The sequence below is a fragment of the Lutra lutra genome, chromosome 1, assembly GCF_902655055.1.
Source record: "Lutra lutra chromosome 1, mLutLut1.2, whole genome shotgun sequence".
In the NCBI taxonomy this organism is placed as follows: Eukaryota; Metazoa; Chordata; class Mammalia; order Carnivora; family Mustelidae; genus Lutra; species Lutra lutra.
This window is the reverse complement of record NC_062278.1, coordinates 151,419,743-151,439,009: the sequence shown is the minus strand read 5'-3', so window position 1 is coordinate 151,439,009 and position 19,267 is coordinate 151,419,743. Positions and strand designations below refer to the sequence as shown.

At 44.5% G+C, this 19,267-nt stretch overlaps 1 protein-coding gene across 4 annotated transcripts; it reads right to left on the bottom strand.

Moving 5' to 3' along the window:
• Nucleotides 1-3,751: 3,751 nt before the first annotated feature.
• LYZL4 (lysozyme like 4) lies at nucleotides 3,752-18,931 on the bottom strand. 4 transcript variants are annotated; one of them, XM_047704476.1, is made up of 5 exons: nucleotides 18,842-18,931; nucleotides 14,478-14,711; nucleotides 14,216-14,365; nucleotides 10,630-10,708; nucleotides 3,752-3,994 (listed from the first exon to the last, which is right to left on the bottom strand). In XM_047704476.1, the coding sequence occupies exons 2-5, from the start codon at nucleotides 14,614-14,616 to the stop codon at nucleotides 3,925-3,927; spliced, it is 438 nt and encodes a 145-aa protein (XP_047560432.1). In that variant the 5' UTR covers nucleotides 14,617-14,711; nucleotides 18,842-18,931; the 3' UTR covers nucleotides 3,752-3,924. The 4 variants fall into 4 exon arrangements, with proteins under 4 accessions (XP_047560432.1, XP_047560341.1, XP_047560174.1 ...); XM_047704385.1 differs by having other exon boundaries at nucleotides 18,800-18,879; XM_047704218.1 differs by lacking the exon at nucleotides 18,842-18,931 and adding an exon at nucleotides 18,013-18,050.
• Nucleotides 18,932-19,267: the final 336 nt, after the last annotated feature.

Sequence of the window (19,267 nt, the reverse complement as noted above, 5' to 3'; positions counted from 1 at the left end):
GAGAGGGTTGAAACTTCAAGATTCCAGTGGAATCAAAGAACTATCAGAGTTAGAGACCTATGGGAGGGAAAGCCATGGAGAGTTATGAGGCAGTGTTCAGAGAGTGTGGTGTTAAGATGGAGGCTCTGGGGGTGGTGGAGCGACCAGGAAAGACAAGGCACAGGCGTGCATGACCATGGTGGTGGCTGAAGTGAGGTCGAGAACAAGGTCTTTGCAAGCAATGGCCTAGAGAAACTGTGATGTCAGGGTGTGCTTGTGGCTTGTCTACAAAAAGACCAAGGCCACTGAAGATGACTATTTCGGCACTGGTGGACAACAGCTGAGGCAGGAGTCAAAAACTTCAGGGCAGGAGACAGAATGGAGGAGCAGACTTGCTTCAAAAAAGAAGTCTGGGAAAGAAGGAAGAAGCTGTGATGAGCAGCAGGGGCCATCTGACCTCTAACCCCAGATATAGGTAGAATTTGAGATTCAAAATGAAATCCAGCCACAGCTTAATGGGAATTCTAGAAAGCAGTGTCCTGAGAGTGAGCAAGATAAAAGCTTCTCAACTTCAGTAACTGACTTGATCAAGCCATGCTGTGGGGTACCTACACCACCAGATGGCAGGGGACACCCCGCCACACACACACACACACACACACACATAGCACCCTGCCCCTCCTGATGGCAGATCTTCAACAATATCTTTGCTCTTTCTTGTCAACATGGCGCTGGGAAGAGGGCCAAGCACCCAGGAATAGGATGACCCCATCACTTCATTGCCATCCCTCAGCATTGCCACCTGCCACCATGTGGCCAGCCCAGCCAAGGTCACTCACTTCAGCCTACAGGTTGGAAAAATGAGGCTCAGAGAGTGAAGTGACTCAAAAGTCAGTGCAGAGCTGGGAATGATCCTATGTCTTCTGAGTCTTCCCAATCCATGCTCTTGCCACTAACCAGCTTCTCCTGTGTCCCAAAGATCAGATAGATCTGGAGACTTAAAAAAAAAACATACACATTCCAGGATATCTGGAGCTAGGGCTCAGATATGGGTCATGGCCCAGGAATCAGCATTTTAACAGAAGCCCCAGGTGATTTGCATTATGACAGAAGTTTGGAAACATGGCAGGTCACCACACTGCCTTCTCTATTGATTTATTTCCTGTAGCTGAGAGAGTTACTTTGTTTCTTAGGACCTCGATTTCCCAGCCTGTGACTTGTGCACTGTGACAATGACCCTAAAATGTGTCTAAAACCCCTTCAGGGCAAAGTCTTAATTGAAAAGCTGGAGACCAATTTTCCAGCTAAAGGATAGAGTGGAGAATTCACATCAGTACAGAACTAGGGTGTGGAGTGGGCTGGGTGGGGGGAGCCACAGGTTTTGGGGAGATACCCATTCCATCTCCAACCCTAACCAGGCCAGAGTAAAGCCAAGTTATTTAGCCCCTCCACGCCTCAGTTTTTCCACCCATGTTATGGTTATAATTCATACCTACCTTGGAAGGTTTCGTAAGGTTTGAAAATATTGTATGTAAAGGCCTATGTATAACATATGTCAGGTTAGGGTTCCTATGGTAGCTGCTGGTGCTAGAAGTAATGGGAGTCACCATTGAGATTTTTAAATGAAGCATTCGTCATTCATTCCCTATACCGGACAGGGAGATCTGGCCCCCGAGGGGGTGCTCTTCACAATGCCCACTGTCAGTGCATTTGAGAGTACCAAGCCAGGAGTTGACAGTGGGAAAACCCGGAGACCAGTCCAATCGATCCACTAACATTTGCTTTGTCCTCAAGTCTCACGCCCATGTTGACAGAGAGGCCATTAGAGGCCGATGGTGAACCGTGGCCAAGTAATGGGCTGGAAGGAGGCGGCAGCACGCTGGATTTGGCACTTGAGGAGATAGCGTTTTAATCAATTGCACATTGTCATTAATGTCTGGGTGAAGGCTGGGTTGAGGTTAGGTGCATTATCACACTTGGGCTCACCCACGGAAAGAGCGTGGGGTTCCCAGCTCCATAAGGAAGTGGCTCTCAGAGTCTCAGAAGCTTCTCTTTGCCTCAACAGCAGGTGTAGCCAACTGCCGGGATTTTATTGTAGGATTCCCGCCCTGTGCTTGGGAATAGCGGAATACCCTTTTCTCTACACGGGGTAGGGGTGAGGGGATGCCGCGCTAAAATAATTCATTATTTAACTTCAGAGTTCCGCCCCTGATTTTCTAACTTATAGCTATTTCCCCTCCCCTCGGAAAGCAACCAAGAAGCAGACAAAAAGAAAGGTTGATTTGCTTTCTGTCCTGCCTGCGTGTCTGGATGGAACAGAGTAACAAGGAAAGGTTATATTCACTACATTTTGTCCACATCCAGGAATGCCCGGAGGTGGTTTAAAACAGTGCCGGGTTTCCTATCATAAGCTTGGAAATATCAGGCCACAGAATGTTACATGAAAAAGGCAGGATATGGGCTGTATATACAGCGGTGGTCCATTTTGTAAGGTAAAACGATGTGCACATGTGCACACTGAAGTAGGGGAATCCTAGCCACCAAGAGGCAGGCAGGCTACTAAAAAATGCAAGAGGGGCAGCCACACGTGGGCACGACCAGCATTCTTTGTCATGGTTTAAAAAATGGCAATATCAAAAAATCTAATACTAGGGGGGAAGTTAAATCAAATATGGTGCATTCATCCAGGGAATATTAACCAGGACTAAGATTTCATCTGGAAGAAACTCTTGACACCCATGGTGAAGCCCGTGCTGCCGACAGGCTCTCTCCGTGGCACTCCAGTTCCTTGCCTCCTGTGCAAGGCTGGAAGGTTAGGGACTGTGCTCTCCATGTTTGGGTTCTGGCAGGTGACCTGCCTTCCCAGGAATAGGTTCCTCTGCTGCTGCTACTGCTCCCATGGCTTGTGCAGGGGTGCTATGGAAGCCCAGGCCGGCCCCTGCTGCTCCACCCCCTGCAAAGATTTTGTAAGCCTCTAAGCTTCAGAAATAAACCCCTTTCTGTTTAAAATCACAATCCATACAGGGGAAGGATTTACTTCCATGCTTTTTTCTAAAACACAAGGTACCAAACTCTACCTAGAACATTATTAGAGCATTGTTGATAAAGAAGAGGGGCGCCTGGGTGGCTCAGTTGGTTGAGAATCTGCCTTTGGCTGGGGTCATGATCCCAGGGTCCTGGGATAGAGCCCCAGGTTGGGCTCCATGCTCAGCAGGGACCCTGTTTCTCTTTCTCCCTCTGCCTGCCTCTTCCGCTGCTTGTGCTCTCTTTCTGTCTCAAATAAATAATAAAATCTTTTAAAAAAAGAAAAAAGAAAAATCCCTCCATAGGAAGAAAAACCCAAAGGGAATGCAACCAAAACATGACAGCAATTGCCTTTGGGAGCTAAGATCATGGGAGGATTTTTTTTAAAACATTTATTTTTCAGTTTCTCTAAAGCAAGTATGTGTTATTGGTAATTTTTTAAAACTTAACTTTTTATTAAAAAGAAGAGCAACTGCCACTTGATTCTCTCCATAGAAGTACAAGGATTCTGTAGTGTCACTTCCAACCTGCGTGTCCCAGTGGGGGCACCGCCTGGGACTGGTGGCCCTGCTTGCCTTTGACCCCTCTTTTCTTCCACTGAATCTTTTCTTCCCTTCCCTACTTAATATTGGCAATCATGGACACGTCTTGTTTTCCAGGTAGTTCCCTTCCTTCAGATCCTCCATTGTTATGCTAGTAACGATCCCAGCTTAGTAAGACAAGTGAAGACCTTAGGTCCAAGTTGCATAAGTAGCTGGTTTATTCTGCATTTCACATCCCCGGATGAAGCAAACTTTTGTCCTTTTCCATCTGGAGCTGTCCAGCGGTGAGATAATCAACAGGGTTGAGTGAAGGCAGCAAACAGGAAAGCATCTTCATTTGGAAGGTGCCCCTGGAGAGTGTGAGGGTTCGCCTCTGCAGCTAGAACCTGCACCCATCCAACCACCTCTCCAGGTTGTCCGCTAACCGGCAGTTCAGGGTCCAGGAGGGCCTGCAGACAGGAAAGCAGGGAGAGTGAACAGGATGTGGCTCCCTGGTGTCTGAGCTCAGGATCGGCAGGGTTCCACAACCTCTCTCCCAACCACAGCCGCCCCGGCCAAGCTACATCCCGGCCTCGAAACATTTGAACTCACCACCCCGACTGCTGCAGGCATGTTTCTGAAGGCTTTTGTGTATCTTGAGTATGACCCTCTTGCTGACTCCAGCACATCTGAACATGAATGCTGGTGCCCCCCAGATCCTCATGCTCCCACCACCCCCCATTTCTTTCCATAAATCCCATACTAGAGTGAACGGGGAGACTGTCCCTCAGACTGGCAAGACAAGTACTCTTAACTTCTCTGTAGTGAGCACCAGAGAAGTTCCAGGACTTGCTCAGGCTCAGATGGTGAGTCCTAGGCAGATTGTTGATCAGAAATGGAAATCCTTAACCTTAAACCCACGCCCCTTTCACCTTTCCATGCATGTGTTTCACTCCTAGCTCCTCAACCCTGCCTAGCCCAGCTAGACTGAGTTTCTCAAACCTTTTCTCTTCCTGCCACTAAATGTGATCCCTCTATTCCCAGCCCCTGTGCCAGAGCCCAGACTCCAGGTCCTCCTCTCCCAACCTAGAAGCTGTGGGATTCACCAGCTCAGCTGTAGGCCATTAGGAATCCTGTTGGGGTGCCTGGGTGGCCCAGTGGGTTAAGTCTCTGCCTTCGGCTCAGGTCATGATCTCAGGGTCCTGGGATCAAGCACTGCATCGGGCTCTCGGCTCAGCAGGAAGCCTGCTTCTCCCTCTCTCTCTGCCTACCTCTCTGCCTACTTGTGATATATATATATATATATATATAGATATATATATACATATATATCTATATATATATATATCTCCCTGTCAAATAAATAAATATTTAAAAAAAGAAAAAAAGAAAACCTGTTTGGGTAGGCCATCCCTCAGCCAGGCAGGCCTCCATGAGTCTTCCAGGGTAAGGGGTCCCACAGTTAAAGATGGGGCTGTGACCCTCTGGCCCCTCACAGCTATAAAGTAGGAGGGAACACAGACACATATTTTCAGAAATTGCAGGGCTCTCCGCAACCTGGAGCAGGCACTGCAGAAGGGAATCCTGTGGGCATGCAGGCCCTTGGTCTTCTCCCTTCCTGTCTTCCTCAACTGTGCAGAGCTGCTTGATCTAAGCTTTGAAAAGATGTGGGTGCTTATTAGTTTAATAAGAGCTCACTTTGCTGGGAGTCCTGAACAAGTGAGAAGGCTTTAATCAGCCTGGACCAGCATATCTCTACTTAATGCTATACAATAAAGATGAATTTAGCTCATTAGTGCTCACCCTAGAGAGCCAGCCATGCTTCCAATTAATCGGAGAGTAGAGACTGTATGAAAGCTATTTTAAACACTGGGAAGACACATTAGTAAGGGGACTTCCACTTTAAAATGCAATCTACTAAATGAGTGAGGAAAATAGATGAATGAATAAGTGGTATGAGAACACTGGTTAACCATTTGAGAAATATAAAGCTGGATCCCTACCTCACTTTTATACTAAAATAAACTCTAGGAAGGCCGTAATTTAAGTATAAAAACATAAAATTGTGAATTCCATTTCCTAATTTATTAACAAAAACTTAACATAGGATTTATTTTGTGCCAGGTCCTGTCTTAATATGGAAGAAAACATGGCTTCATTTCTTTGCAAATTTGGAATGTAGTTTCATATAAATTCAGGAGCCACAAAACAAAATATTGAGGGATCTGATTGTGTGAAAATGTAAAATTCCTATATGATGAAAATACTATAAACAAAGTCAAAATACAAATAGCAAACCTGAAAAAAGTAGATCACATTGATAACATAGACAAAGGTCTAATAACCTTAATTAATAAAGGTTGAAACTGAAATCAATAAAACAAAAGAAAACGTTCTCATCTGAATAGATGGGCTAAGAATATGAATAATCACTTCAGAGAAAAATGGCCAACAAACACTTGAAAAAATGCTTAACTTCTTTCTAGTTTGAAAATGCAAAGCTGGGGACACCTGGGTGGCTCAGTTGGTTAAGTGGCTGCCTTCCGCTCAGGTCATGACCTGGGATCGAGTCCCACATAGGGCTCCTTGCTCAGCAGGGAGCCTGCTTCTCCCTCTGCCTCTGCCTGCCATTCTGTCTGCCTGTGCTCTCTCTCTCTCTTTCTCTGACAAATAAATTAAAAATCTTTAAAAATGCAAAGCTGGGATGCCTGGGTGGCTCAGTTAAGTGTCTGCCTTCAGCACAGATCATGATCCTGGGGTCCTGGGATCAAGCCCTATGTCAGGTTCCAGGCTCACTGGGGACTGCTTCTCCTCTCCTTCTGCCTCTCCCCTCCCAATCATGTCCTCTCACTTCTCTCAAATAAACAAATGAAATCTAAAAAAATAAAAATAAAAAAATGCAAAGCAAAATAGAATAGCATCATTATGTAAGTCTCAATTTCCAAAAACTGTATAAATCTGATTGTTCTAGATAAACAATCTAGAACACAGACCCCATCATGTAATGTATCTGGAGATGCTCCCTCTCTGAATGCCAGTTTAGCAATCTCTCTGCCAACATTTAAATGCACCCAGTAGTCCCAGCAAATGAAAACAATCTAAATCTTCATCAATAGAGGACAAGCAGATAATTACCTGTAGCATCCAGAGGGCAGAGACCTCTAGGTATGATATGCCAAGATTTGCAAGCTTTTTAGTAAGTGAAAAAAAGTTAGGTTCAGGTCAGTGTGTGTGTTGAGATTTCATATGTATTTTATTTTAAAGATTTTATTTCTTTATTTGAAAGAGTACACAAGCAGGGAGTGGGCCAGAGGGGGAAGGACAAGCTGACCCTCCGCTGAACAGACAGCCTGACTTGGGGCTTGATCCAAGGACCCAGACACCATGACCGGAGCCGAGGGCAGACACCAACTGAGCCAACCAGGCACCTCTTACATATGTTTTAAAATATTTTTCTCATTCTAAATATATATATTTTTCTCTGATTTACAAGACATATTAATAGTGGTGACCTTCAGGAGGCTGCTGACAAGAGCAAGAAGTTTATTTTTTTTTATTTTCATCTTTAAACAGATATGTATTATTTTTATTTTAAGAAATAATAAATAATAAATTTTTAAAAATTTTAATGGCTTTTCGGTGACAGCCCAAATACAACCTAGATTTTGCAACAAACATTTAGGGAGTACTTATTATATGCCAGGCACAGAGCAAGATGCTGGCAATACAGAGGAAAGGAAAGAAAAACAGATAATTGGGAGGGAGACAAACCATAAGTGACTCTTAATCTCACAAAACAAACTGAGGGTTGATGGGGGGAGGGGGATTGGGAGGGGGGGTGGGGTTATGGATATTGGGGAGGGTATGTGCTATGGTGAGTGCTGTGAAGTGTGTAAACCTGGCGATTCACAGACCTGTACCCCTGGGGATAAAAATATATGTTTATACAAAATAAAATTTAATGAAAAAAAAAAAATCCCTGATTGAACTTAGCACCAAAAGGCACCAAAAAAGACAAAAAAGCAACAACGAAAGCTGGCCTCTGAAACTGACACACTTCCTGTTGACAGATTCTGAACAAGATCTCCACTGCCTACAGGACCCAGGGGTCCCTGTAAGAAACACCACTCAAGACTTCCACTGGTGGGGCGCCTGGGTGGCTCAGTGGGTTAAAGTCTCTGCCTTCGGCTCAGGTCGTGATCCCAGGGTCCTGGGATTGAGCCCCACATCAGGCTCTCTGCTCAGCAGGGAGCCTGCTTCCCTTCTTTTCTCTCTTCCTGCCTCTCTGCCTACTTGTGATCTCTGTCTGTCAAATAAATAAATAAAATCTTTAAAAAAAAAAAAAAAAGACTTCCATTGGCAAAATGAATCCACCTGCAGGGCTGTGCCTCCTGCACTCAATGATTCTGTTTGGAAGGCCTGCATCGGCTTCCCACAGAAGAACTGTACAGAGTCCTTTGGTTGCCCTTCCACACGACCAGAGCCCAGATTCCCCAGGCCAACCGTCCCTGTCTCTTCAAGGAGACTTGGAAAGCTGAGGCCCAGAAGAGCAGAGATCTAGAGTTAATTCCAACACTATGGCCATGGGTAACTTGTTGTACCCCTCCCTGTGCCTCCGCTTCCTCATTTTATACTCATGGCATAAGGATTTGTGGGGATTAAATGATGATGTTTATGTAAACATACAAAGCCTACATACCAAAGTAGTAAAGAAATGATAGCTATTGTTAAAGGATTTCCTCTATTGTAAGATACCTTCTATTTAAAATGTGTTAATGATTTATTAACAACTTTTGTGGGAGGACACATTGGCTATAGGATAAACCCTAATTGCAAAAATATTAAGATATACAATCTGAAACTGAGGAAATATGACATTGTTTCTAGATCTAACTGGTAACGACAATATCCTGCAAAATCCAAGCAGTCAATTATGAAATGTGGGGCAGGGCGGGTGTGGAAGAGGCAAAAGAAGGTGGAAATTGGTAGTGAGACAGTGTCTACTGGATAGTTGAGACCTACCATGACAAATGGTATCAGTGGAGGTGGCAGAAGTGCATTATGGGAATGAAGGGTTTTCATGTACTCCACTGGCTCAGCCTATGAGAGAGAACTAGACACACACATCAGGAAAATCTCCAAAGTGGAAATTGGGCCAGGAGACTTGCACAACAATCTATGCCCAGATGGACCTTTGTGAAGGAAGTCTGACCATTTAAAGTAACAGTGAGCTGAAACAAGAAAAAGTTACATAACCTATCTATTTGCAAATACTAAATACGGGCAAATCTGACCTTATTCAACATGGTGCTTACGGGAAAATATTAGTAGAAGAAAAGGGGCATCATCATTAAATTCAGAGGAACATTCCTAGGAGAGCAACATACTACAGAATCCAGAAGTAAATTTTATAAAATTGGCATTGTCAATAAAATGTAACCAGGCATAACCTCTAGAGAAAGCCATGGAAGAGAAGAGAGATTAAAAAGGCAACAACTTGAATAATAAAAAAAAAAAGATGGATAGGCTAACACAGAATTGCAAAGATACTAAATATGTAAAAACCAAAATTCAACACCCATTCGTGATGTAAAAAAACTTTAGCAAACTAGAAATGGAAAAGAACACACAAAACCCAGTGTGACACCACTGCACAGTCACAAAAGAAAACTAGAAAACTAGAAATTACCAAGCACTTAACAATAATTTGGAGTCATTGAAAACTACAACTGCTGATGGAAGTGTAAATTGAATCTCTTTAAAAAATGGTTTCGTAGGATACACCAAATCTGAAAATATGCATTATCTATGACCAGTGATTTTTTTTTCCTTGGTGTGATCAATGTGAATCCATTTTTATATTCACTAAAAGAAAAGTACAGAATATTCATGGCAACACTAAAAAAGTGAAAACTACCCAAATGTCCACCAATAGAATAATGGATATATAAACTGATATATCCATATAATGGAATATTATGCAGCAATGAGAACAAATTAGAACCTATACACAACAATATGAACAAATACTGAAAGAAGTCTAAACAGGCCCAAACACTTGTAAATTTTAGATGGCTTAACAAAGCAAATATCTGCTTAAAGAAGAAATCAGAGTTGCAGTTATTTTTGGTAACAAATATGTAACTATTGGGGTGCTTGGGTGGCTCAGTTGGTTAAACATCTGCCTTTGGCTCAGGTCAAGAACCCCAGGACCTGGGATTGAGCCTTAGGTTCCCTGCTCAGCAGAGAGTCTGCTTCTGCCCCTCCCTCTGCTCCTTCCCCTACTTGTGCTCTCTCTCTCTCTCTCAATCTCTGTCAGATAAATAAATAAAATCTTAAAAAAAAAAAAAAGAACCAAGAGGATGTCTCAATATAGTGCCAAATAAGTGACCAAGAATATGTAAACAAGATGGATAATCTAGTTGTGTGTTATTTCAATTTACATGAACATCAATAAAATAAATACAAACATATAACTATCTGTTAATACAATTAACATCTAATATATAAAGTGTTCTTTCAAATGAATATGATGATCTGAATTTCAAAAATAAAGAACAAGGGCAGGGGGAAAAATCACAATATAAATATATAACAAACGTAATAGGAAAACACCCTAATAGACTATCACAAAATACAAAAGAAGATAAAATTGTTAGATACCTTTCAAATGGCAAAGATTTATAATTGATGAGAGTGCAGTAAATAAGCATTTACTAAATTACTATTAATATAAATTGGTACAGACTTGGAGTAGAGTCATTTCACAACATGCATTAAGAACCTAAGTATTTAGACGAAAGAAGTAATCAGAAAGATATACAGAGATTTATATTAAGGATGCTTATCCTAGCCTCCTGAATAACCCCAAACAATACTTGAGAAAGAAAAAATACATTCAACTTAAGGCAATTTGCCTGATAATTATGTCCTTCCTCCCGAGATCTTGGGGTTGCAGATCTCAATGGTGTTCTACTGCCTAGCTTGGTAAGAACCCACTAGTTTGACCCTATAGATGTGCAGAAACCAAGATTAGGCCAAGATTAGGATTAAAGACAATGGGTAAAGGTCATTAACATAGACTATTCAAAAATGTACCACTTACCATGCTCCCATGCCATCTTTTCCTTTTACAATTCTCTTGGCACATTCAATCGTCTTCTTCAAATTTGGATTCAGTAAAGCTGTGGAGAAAATAAAGTGGGAAAAATAAAACCCCACAACTTGGCAGCTGAGTCAGAGTGACACCAGGGAAGGTACAGGGTGCCCACATTAGAGAGGGTTCCATGTGATTCCAAGGGTAAATCTATCCCTAGATTTTTTTTTTTTTCAGACAACACTGGGAGATAGTAGCTTGTGGTCATCTTTTACTAAATCTATTTTTTTCTTCAATTCTTATAATAATATTTTCATTAAAAACATGTACAGCGACTACTCTGTGCTAGGCAATATAAGCAGTGGCGGTAGAATGGTGAACCCAGTAAATCTGTCCCTGTCCTCCTAAAGCTTGCAGTCTGAAAGGGGGAGATAAAGGTCATAGACAATTACAGTACGAAGGGTACCTGGAATGATGGGGAAATGCAGCTTGATGTGGGAGCGGTGAGTGGGGGCACCCAATTCAGACTCGAAGGATCAGGGAAGGGCTATTGGGCCACATGACATCTAGAAGAGTAAGGAAGGAGAAAGGGTGGAGGGATCACAGAAGGAAAAGTGTTCCGGGCGGAAGAAACAGCATTGGCAATGCCCCAGAGCTGCCTCTGAGAGCCCAACACTCCATTCTTTCCTTTGAATGTGGAAGCCTGGGTTGCTGCAATACCTTCCTTCTTGACACTTGAGTCTCTCCCTTTCCCTAATCCAGTCTGATAGCTTTTCCTTAAAACATTACTTCAGTGTCCCTAGTTCCTGTAAAACAGAGCCCCTAATCCTTGGCTTAGTCCATCCGCCCTTTTCCCAACATTCCTTTCCATTTCTACAACCTTACCTTCCATTGCCTTCCTCCATGACCCCACCATTAGAGACCTACCAAGGGCCAGGAGACAAGGCTTGCCCTGAAGGTGGGTGCTCCACTCCTGGTGCCCACAGCTTGGGAATCATATTCTGGACTTTTTCTAGACTTAGTTCATGTTCATCTCCCAATCTGGATCTGCTCATCTAAGCAGGACAGTCCTTAAATCTCTTGTCAATGACCATCTAGCTCACTGCACCCTCTCCCCTCTTCTGAATAAAATGTCACTTCAATTCAGCTCTAATCAAATACATATATACAAACATACATACGTTAGATACACACATGCATACATGTTCACATGCACACACACACATCCTGACCCCTGCTACTTTGCAAATTCTCTGAATGAAGCTATATTCATCACACACCAGGCAGTATACCCAACACCAGGCTCAGGACTTGATATGCACTGTAGTATATAAAAAACTCACAAAAGCCTTGTGAGGCAAGTGCTATTATTACCTCCACTTTATAGATAGGAAAACTAAGGCTCAGATCCTATAAGCAATAAGAGGTTGAGCCAAGATTGTGTCTGGCCTCAAAGTCTGTGCTCTCTCTGTCCCTCCCCCTGCTGGACAAGGACAGTATACAATTTTCCTGAACTGTCCTCAGGACTTAGCACAGGGCTTAGCTAGTACTTCCTGATGGTGCCTTACTTCCCCATGAGTCCTACTGGGTAGTGGTGACAAATTCCCAAAGAGCCTGTTTTCCCCTCTATTTAGAATGTGTTTGCTTTCACGACTTTCTAGCTCATCCTTCAGCTGACAATGCAGTTCTCTGGGGTCTTGGGTTTCAGGGGAGTCTCTAATTCACCTCCTGCTTTTGCTCAGGCCCTGTCTACACAATGACCTCAGAACTGTGCCTTATGCCACAAGGAATCAGCTGATGTCCCCAGGGTCAGCATCAGCTTCAATCTTCAGTTAGTTGTTTGGGTTCTTGTTTCTCATTTTAGCCTTTAGGGATTTTACCTTCTTGCCACCTGAACCCGGTACTATGGAAGATTGATTGATTGATTGATTGATTTTAAGTAGGCTTTGTGTCCAACATGGGCCTTCAACTCCCAACCTGAGATCAAGAGTTGCATGCTCTACTAACTGAGGCAGGTGCCCCAGATTTTTTTTTTCTTCACATTTTATCTAGTGGGAGGGTTTTTTTTAGGATATCTAACTCACCCTATTTCATCACAGCACTTAGTACCACCTCCATTACAGGTAATTATTTGTTTCCTCTGTCAGATTCTGGCAGTCTATCAGTCAATCTTCTTATGAGATATAAATTATGGGCCTACTAGGTTTCTTTTTGCCTTGGCTGCCAGGAACTCAGGACAACATTGAATGTTCTGTCATAGTAATTAAATTATGTTCTTAATGTGTAGGTCTCCACTAGACTTTGATTACATGATTCCTATGGGCCCTGCACAGTGTTTTATATATATTAGCCCATTTAATGCTCACAGCAACCTTAAGAGGTAGCTAATGTCATCCCCACTTGACAGAGGAGGAAGCTCTGGGAAGGGACCTACCCAAGCTCATATAGATCACTTATAAGGGCAGGGGCTGTGATTCTCACTGGGTTCCTGTGTTGTTTTTGGCACCTTTCCCTCCTACTTAGAAATCCTGCTTCTCCTTGAATCTGGAAACCGTCTTACTCCTCTCTGGAGTCCCCATACTGAGCATGGGGCCCAACACTAAGCAGCTTTCTCCTAGATCACATAAGCTTACAAGTTTTACCATGACCTCTCCACACTGTCTCCTAAAGAACCAGCTCAGAAGCCACGGGTTCTGGAACATTTCTCATTCATCATGGGGGAAGGAGCTTCGCTCATCAGGGAGACCCTGAGAGTGCCAGGCGATCAGACCCTCCTGCAGCAGCTTCTGGGGGTCAGGGAGAGCTCTGGTGTCGTTGTGCAGCCTATCACTTTGGCCCTGATTCAGAAGTCGCCCTGTGTGGGTTTGCCCCTCAACAACACCACCTACTGCTGTGTGGCTTTGGGCATGTACTTACCCTCTCTGGGCCTCAGTTTCCCCATTCATAGAATGGGATAATAATAGTGCTCATGTCATGGGAGTCTTTGTGACGATTAGATGCATTCAAACCTATGAAGAGCTTTGAGGAGTACCCTGCGCTTAGCAAGCACTAGACTGTCAGCTCCAGGAGGCTGGCACATTGTGGATGCTCAGTGAGTTCTGGGACGAGGGAAGCCTGGGCCAGTGATCCTCTTGAACACAGGTACTTGGGACCCCTGAGAGCAGCAGAGAAACCTCCCCTTGGAATGGACTGCTCTTGTCTCTTCCCAGTGACCCCTTGTGCCTGTCCAAGTGGTCACTGTTCTTGAAGAAGAGTGTGTGTGGGTGAAAGGAGACCCAGGCAGAGCCCTCTGCTTTAATCCTGCAGACTCAGGTGGGCTCTGATGCTGACAGCCTCCTCCCTGCCACCTTTCAACCTGCCCATCTGGATGGGGGTCTCCATGACTCTGTTCCCGGCAGCCACCCACAGCCTGGACCCTCTGGTGCGAAGCACTCAGCCTCCCTGGTCCCGCACCTGACAGGCCCTCGGCCTCCCTGCTCCAAACCTGGAAACTCTGGCCACCCAGAAGACTGGCCTCTGCACTCTGCGCAGCCCCCAGTGCCCCAGTGCGCAGCCCCCAGTTCCCCGGTGTGGGACGGAGGGGGGCGGGACCTACCAGAGCAGGACACGTGGCAGCGGTTCTTGCCCCTGTCGCACCAGTCATGGCTGCGGATCTGAAAGAGGCCGTAGCCTGTGTAGCCACCGGGCAAGTTCTCGTAGATGGCCGTGGGGTTGAACTTGCTCTCAAAATAAGCCAGGCACACCCCTAAGATGGAACAGGAGGTGGGTGGCTTGGAGGAGGGCGGAGTTGGGGATACCAGGGCAGGGGCAGAGGAAAAGGAGGTGAGAGAAGAGGGGGCTTAGAGAGGCCTACTCACAATTTTCAAGGCTGTAGCCCTCAAAATTATCCAGGCCTCCTTCATAAAGCTTCTTAGCCACCCTGCAGCGTGCCATGATGGCAGCGCCACTTGGAACCACAAGGTAGCCAAAGAGAGAGAGAACCACGGATGCCTTCATCTTCTTAGGCTCCTGGCAGCTCAGGGCAATAATGGCCAGGGGAGCTGGGAGAGTCACAGAGAAGTCCTGCCAGGATCCCAGGGACACCGGTTTCTCTGAAGAAAAAGAAGGGCACTGTGGGGTGTGGGTGTGCAATTCAGTGTGTTCAGAAAAAGGGGAGTTCTGCCTGACTTGACCGTGATACTTCTTCCCACCCTAACCCTCAGCTTCGTGTCACTGCAAACCCAGAACACCTGAAACCCTGCCTCTCCTCCTCTTCTGGGACACCCTCCCACCATTTTCTAAGAAAACTGCTCCTGTGAAGGTCACTCCCCACCACACACATTATCTCCCTCCAGCAAAACCCAACGGCTTCTGCTTCATTTTCTTCTCACTCATTTCTCTTTCATGTTAGATACAGAAGCTCAAATCCTCTCTTCCTCTTTATTGTGAAAGTACAACTTGTCCTTTAGGTACATGTTGGAAAACAAAACGAGAAGAAGAAATATCCCTGTGGTCCCACTAATCAAGCACAAGCACTATTCTTCTGTTGAATTTTTTCCACCATTGCCTTTTATCCTGGAATATATTTGGAGCTGTGGTCTCATCCGGGCCACAATCTTATCTCCAGATTGTCTACAAACCAAACTCCACTGAGCTTTTCTCTGGCTGTGCATACAAGGAAACAAAGCCCAGTCCAGCCCAGACCTGCCATGTAGTAGGGGGTCACCACTAGCAACAGCAGACAAGGCCCTTAGCCTCATGGTGCCTCTGCTTTCTCATCTGTGAAAAGGGGCAGGGGTGTAATATGCTCAGAGAATTCACTCCTGAGTTTCTCCTCCATTTCTGTTGTTACCACCTAAACTCTGCTCATCACGACTCCAATAAAACTGCCTCACTGTCATCCCCTAAACCCTCATCATCATCATCCTCTAAACTCCCCTCACCGTTATCCCCTAAACCCCCTTCATCACTGCAAGCTGAGTCACAGTCCAGCCTCTTGTTCTCCACTCCTCCAAGCCAACTTCTCCAGGTGGTATTTTCAATGTCCCCAAAGCATGTATACAATATGTCACTTTGGGGATGCTGTTAGTTCCCTATTCCTGATAACAAACCCAGACTTGGCTTTCTGAGCCCTCCATAATCTGGCCTTACCCTGTCCTCCCTCCATCAGGAGGAATCCATTCAGTTAACTCTGAATTCCCATGTTGTTCCTTCTCTATTCCTCTCTGCGCCTCCCTACTCCACACCCCACTGCCCATGCACCTGATAATTCTTACCTTAGGATCTCCAAACATAGCTTTTGCCAATCCACAGGGCCCAACCATGCCTTTCCCCACCCAAATGTTGTTCCATCTTCAGGTGTCCACTCCAGGTGCCACCTCTTTGAAGCCTGATGCAATCCTGCATGAACCCCTGAACCCTTACTGCCCTCAGAATCAATTCCAGAACACCTAGCAGGTGATCGTCCTGTTCTATGCCATGTTATCTCTCAGACTAGAATGTGCAATTGGAAATTATAACGTATCTTCTTCCCAGCATGTCCTACAGCCCCTAACACTGCATAAATATATATCAATTAGACAATTGCACCCTCCTGTTTGTCATCAAACACAGGTGTATGCTTGTCCGCCAGCCTACATTCACCTGCAAAAGGGGCCCTAGATCTTGGCCCTTGGGCTGGAAAATTCTTTGTCCTGTGGGCTCTTCTGTGCATTGGAATTTATTTAGGAACACACCTAACCTCTAGATGCCAGTAGCTTCTCCCTCTCAGTTGTGACAGACAAAAATGTCTCCACATGTTGCCAAACATCTCCTGGCAGACTAAACTGTCCCCTGTTGAGAACCAATGACCTAAATGTCTAACTTGGGAAAAAGTTAGAAATAAATAAGTATACTCTTGAATTAGAAGAATTTAACTTTTAAACATTTGTCTAAACTCCTAAGTCACATGACTACTTATACCAAATACATTGTCAAGAAGTGCCTAGCATTTAAGTGCTCAGACTTGGGAGTCAGATTGCCTGGGTCCAAATTCTGACTTTATCCCATAATAGCTGGGATTTTAGGGATCCCAGGAGTGATCTAAGACAGTTACATGGCCTCTTGGTTTCCTCATCTAAATAATGATTAAAATAATACTCACCTAATCTTGTTGATTTGAAAAGTAAATGAGTTAAATATGCAAAGCATTCAATCCCCAGCAGACATGTCTTTGAGCCATGGTCACACATCCTTGCCCTTAGCTTAATAACTGAATTCCAATGCATATTGGAAGAGAAGTCCATGTTTACATTTTTCAGCAGAGCAAAGGATATTTTCAGATGACGTCTGTCTTCCAGACATACACATAAAACACATGCTGAGTCCTCTCTCTTCCCCTGCAATGAATTCACCGGGGTCCCTGTCCCCTCTCCTTCCAAAACCAATCCACCCCTCGCTCTCCTCTGCCGTCATCCCAGTACAGATCACCATCATCTCTGACTTCTGTAGAAATTCCTAGATATACTCTGATATTCCACAATCCTCTCCTGTCCGCCCCCCGTCCCTATTATCTATATAGTAACTAAAAAGTTCTCTTTAAAAACATATATCCAGTCACATCACCCATCTCCAATAGAGCTCCTGGCACTTCAAATAAGATCCCAACTCCTCAGCCTAGCTGACAAGACCCTTCCTGCTCTAATCCCTGAGCACCTCTCTAGTCTGATTTCACGTCTCTCTCCCCCTTGTTCACATTCACACCATCACACTCACCTTGCACATTTCTTTTCCTTGAACATTTCTTATTTCCACCACAGGTTCTTTGGACCTGCTGTTTCTTCTGCCTAGAACATGACGCCTCCGACCACCACAGAGCTTGCTCTTTCTGGCCGTGGTCTGAGCTCAAAAATGAGCTCAGCATCTCTAAGAGGACTTTCTGATCACTGCTCCATCCCAGAAAATCATTTCTATTTTCTTCATAATATAAGTCAACTTCAGAAATTACCTTGTTCATTTGTTTGCCTATCTCTCACACCAGAGTGTAAATACCAGGCATGCTGAACCCTGGTATGTTTTGTTCTCTGCTTTATCTCCAGACCTTAGAACAGAACCCAGTGTATAGTAGGCACTCTGTGACTCTCTGTTGAATGAATGAGGGGGAAAAAGTAAACTCTTCCCAACAGAATTGTCATTGTATAAGCACTAAATAGATTTGCTGAGTGTCTCTTGCACCTGGGTATCATCATATCTGTCCGGTTGCTGCCCATTCTATACCAGCTTACCGTTCACCAGTCCCTCTGCAGGCCTTGGTGCCTCCTTGGGGGAGAGGAAGAGCAGCCACTGCAGCAGTTCTGACCTTTTGCAGGAAAGTTCCTCTACCTGCACTCAGTTCTCTGGACTTTTCAGATTCCTCTTCCTTGATAACCCACTTACCTTCACCCAAGAGCTTCTAAACCACAAGTGCTTCTCCATAACCTGCTCTTCTAGAATCTTTTCTATGACATCAGTTGCTATGAGGCAGAATATTCTGAAGCATACAGGGGTCTGTCACCAATGCACTGTATTAGTTTTCTATTGCTGCTGTACCAAGTTACACCAAACTTTGCAGCTTAAGCTACACAAAATTGTTATCTTAAAGTTCTGTAGATCAGGGGTGCCTGGGTGGTTCGGTGGGTAAGCCTCTGCCTTCGGCTCAGGTCATGATCTCAGGGTCCTGGGATGGAGCCCCACATCGGGCTCCCCGCTCATTGGGGAGCCTGCTTCCCCCTCTCTCTGTCTCTTCCCACCTCTCTGTCTACTTGTGATCTCTGTCAAATAGATAAATAAAATCTTTAATTAAAGTTCTGTAGATCAGAATTCTGACATGAGTCTCACCAGGCTAAAATCAAGGTGTGGCAGGGCTGGGCTCCTTTCCCGAGGCTCTAGAGGAGAACCCATTCCTTTGCTCATTCAGGCTGTTATCAGAATGAAGTTCCTTGTAGCTGTAGAACGGAGATCCTGTTTCCTTGCTAGCTATCACCTAAAGGCCCTTCCCAGCTTCTAGGAGCTGTCTTCATTTCTTGACTCTACCTCCCCTACCCTACCTTCAAAACAAGCAATGATAGATCAAAACCCTCTCATGTTTTGACTCCCTCCTGCCTCTTCTTAACACTGTTGTATCTCTGATTCACTCTTCTGCCTCCTCTCTCACTTATAGACTCATGGGATTAGATTGGCTCACCCACACAATCCAGGATAATCTCTCCATTTCAAGGTCCTTTACCTTTAATTACATCTGTAAAGTCCTTCTTGCAATGTAAATGATATGTTCAGAGGTTTCAGGAGTAAGGGTGTGGACCTTTATTGGGGGACCATTATTCTGCCTATCACAGCATTCTTCTGCCCCCCCCCACAGAACTGTCTTCTATTAGAGAGCAGTGGGAGGAGCCATTATTATGCTCTTCTACTCATGATGGGGCCATGGTCAAGGACATCCTCTCTGGAGCCTGGGCAACATCATTTGTGACATGGATTATTTTTAAAATCCGTTCTAGCTCCAAAGAGTTAAAAGATGTTGACATGACTGAGGATAACACTAGCCTTTAGAAACACTGAAGTCCTTCTGGCTGACTCAATTATGACTGGTAATTAGTTGATTAATTAAAAGTGATAAGATAGAGAATCATAAAAGAAATGGGCCATAAACACT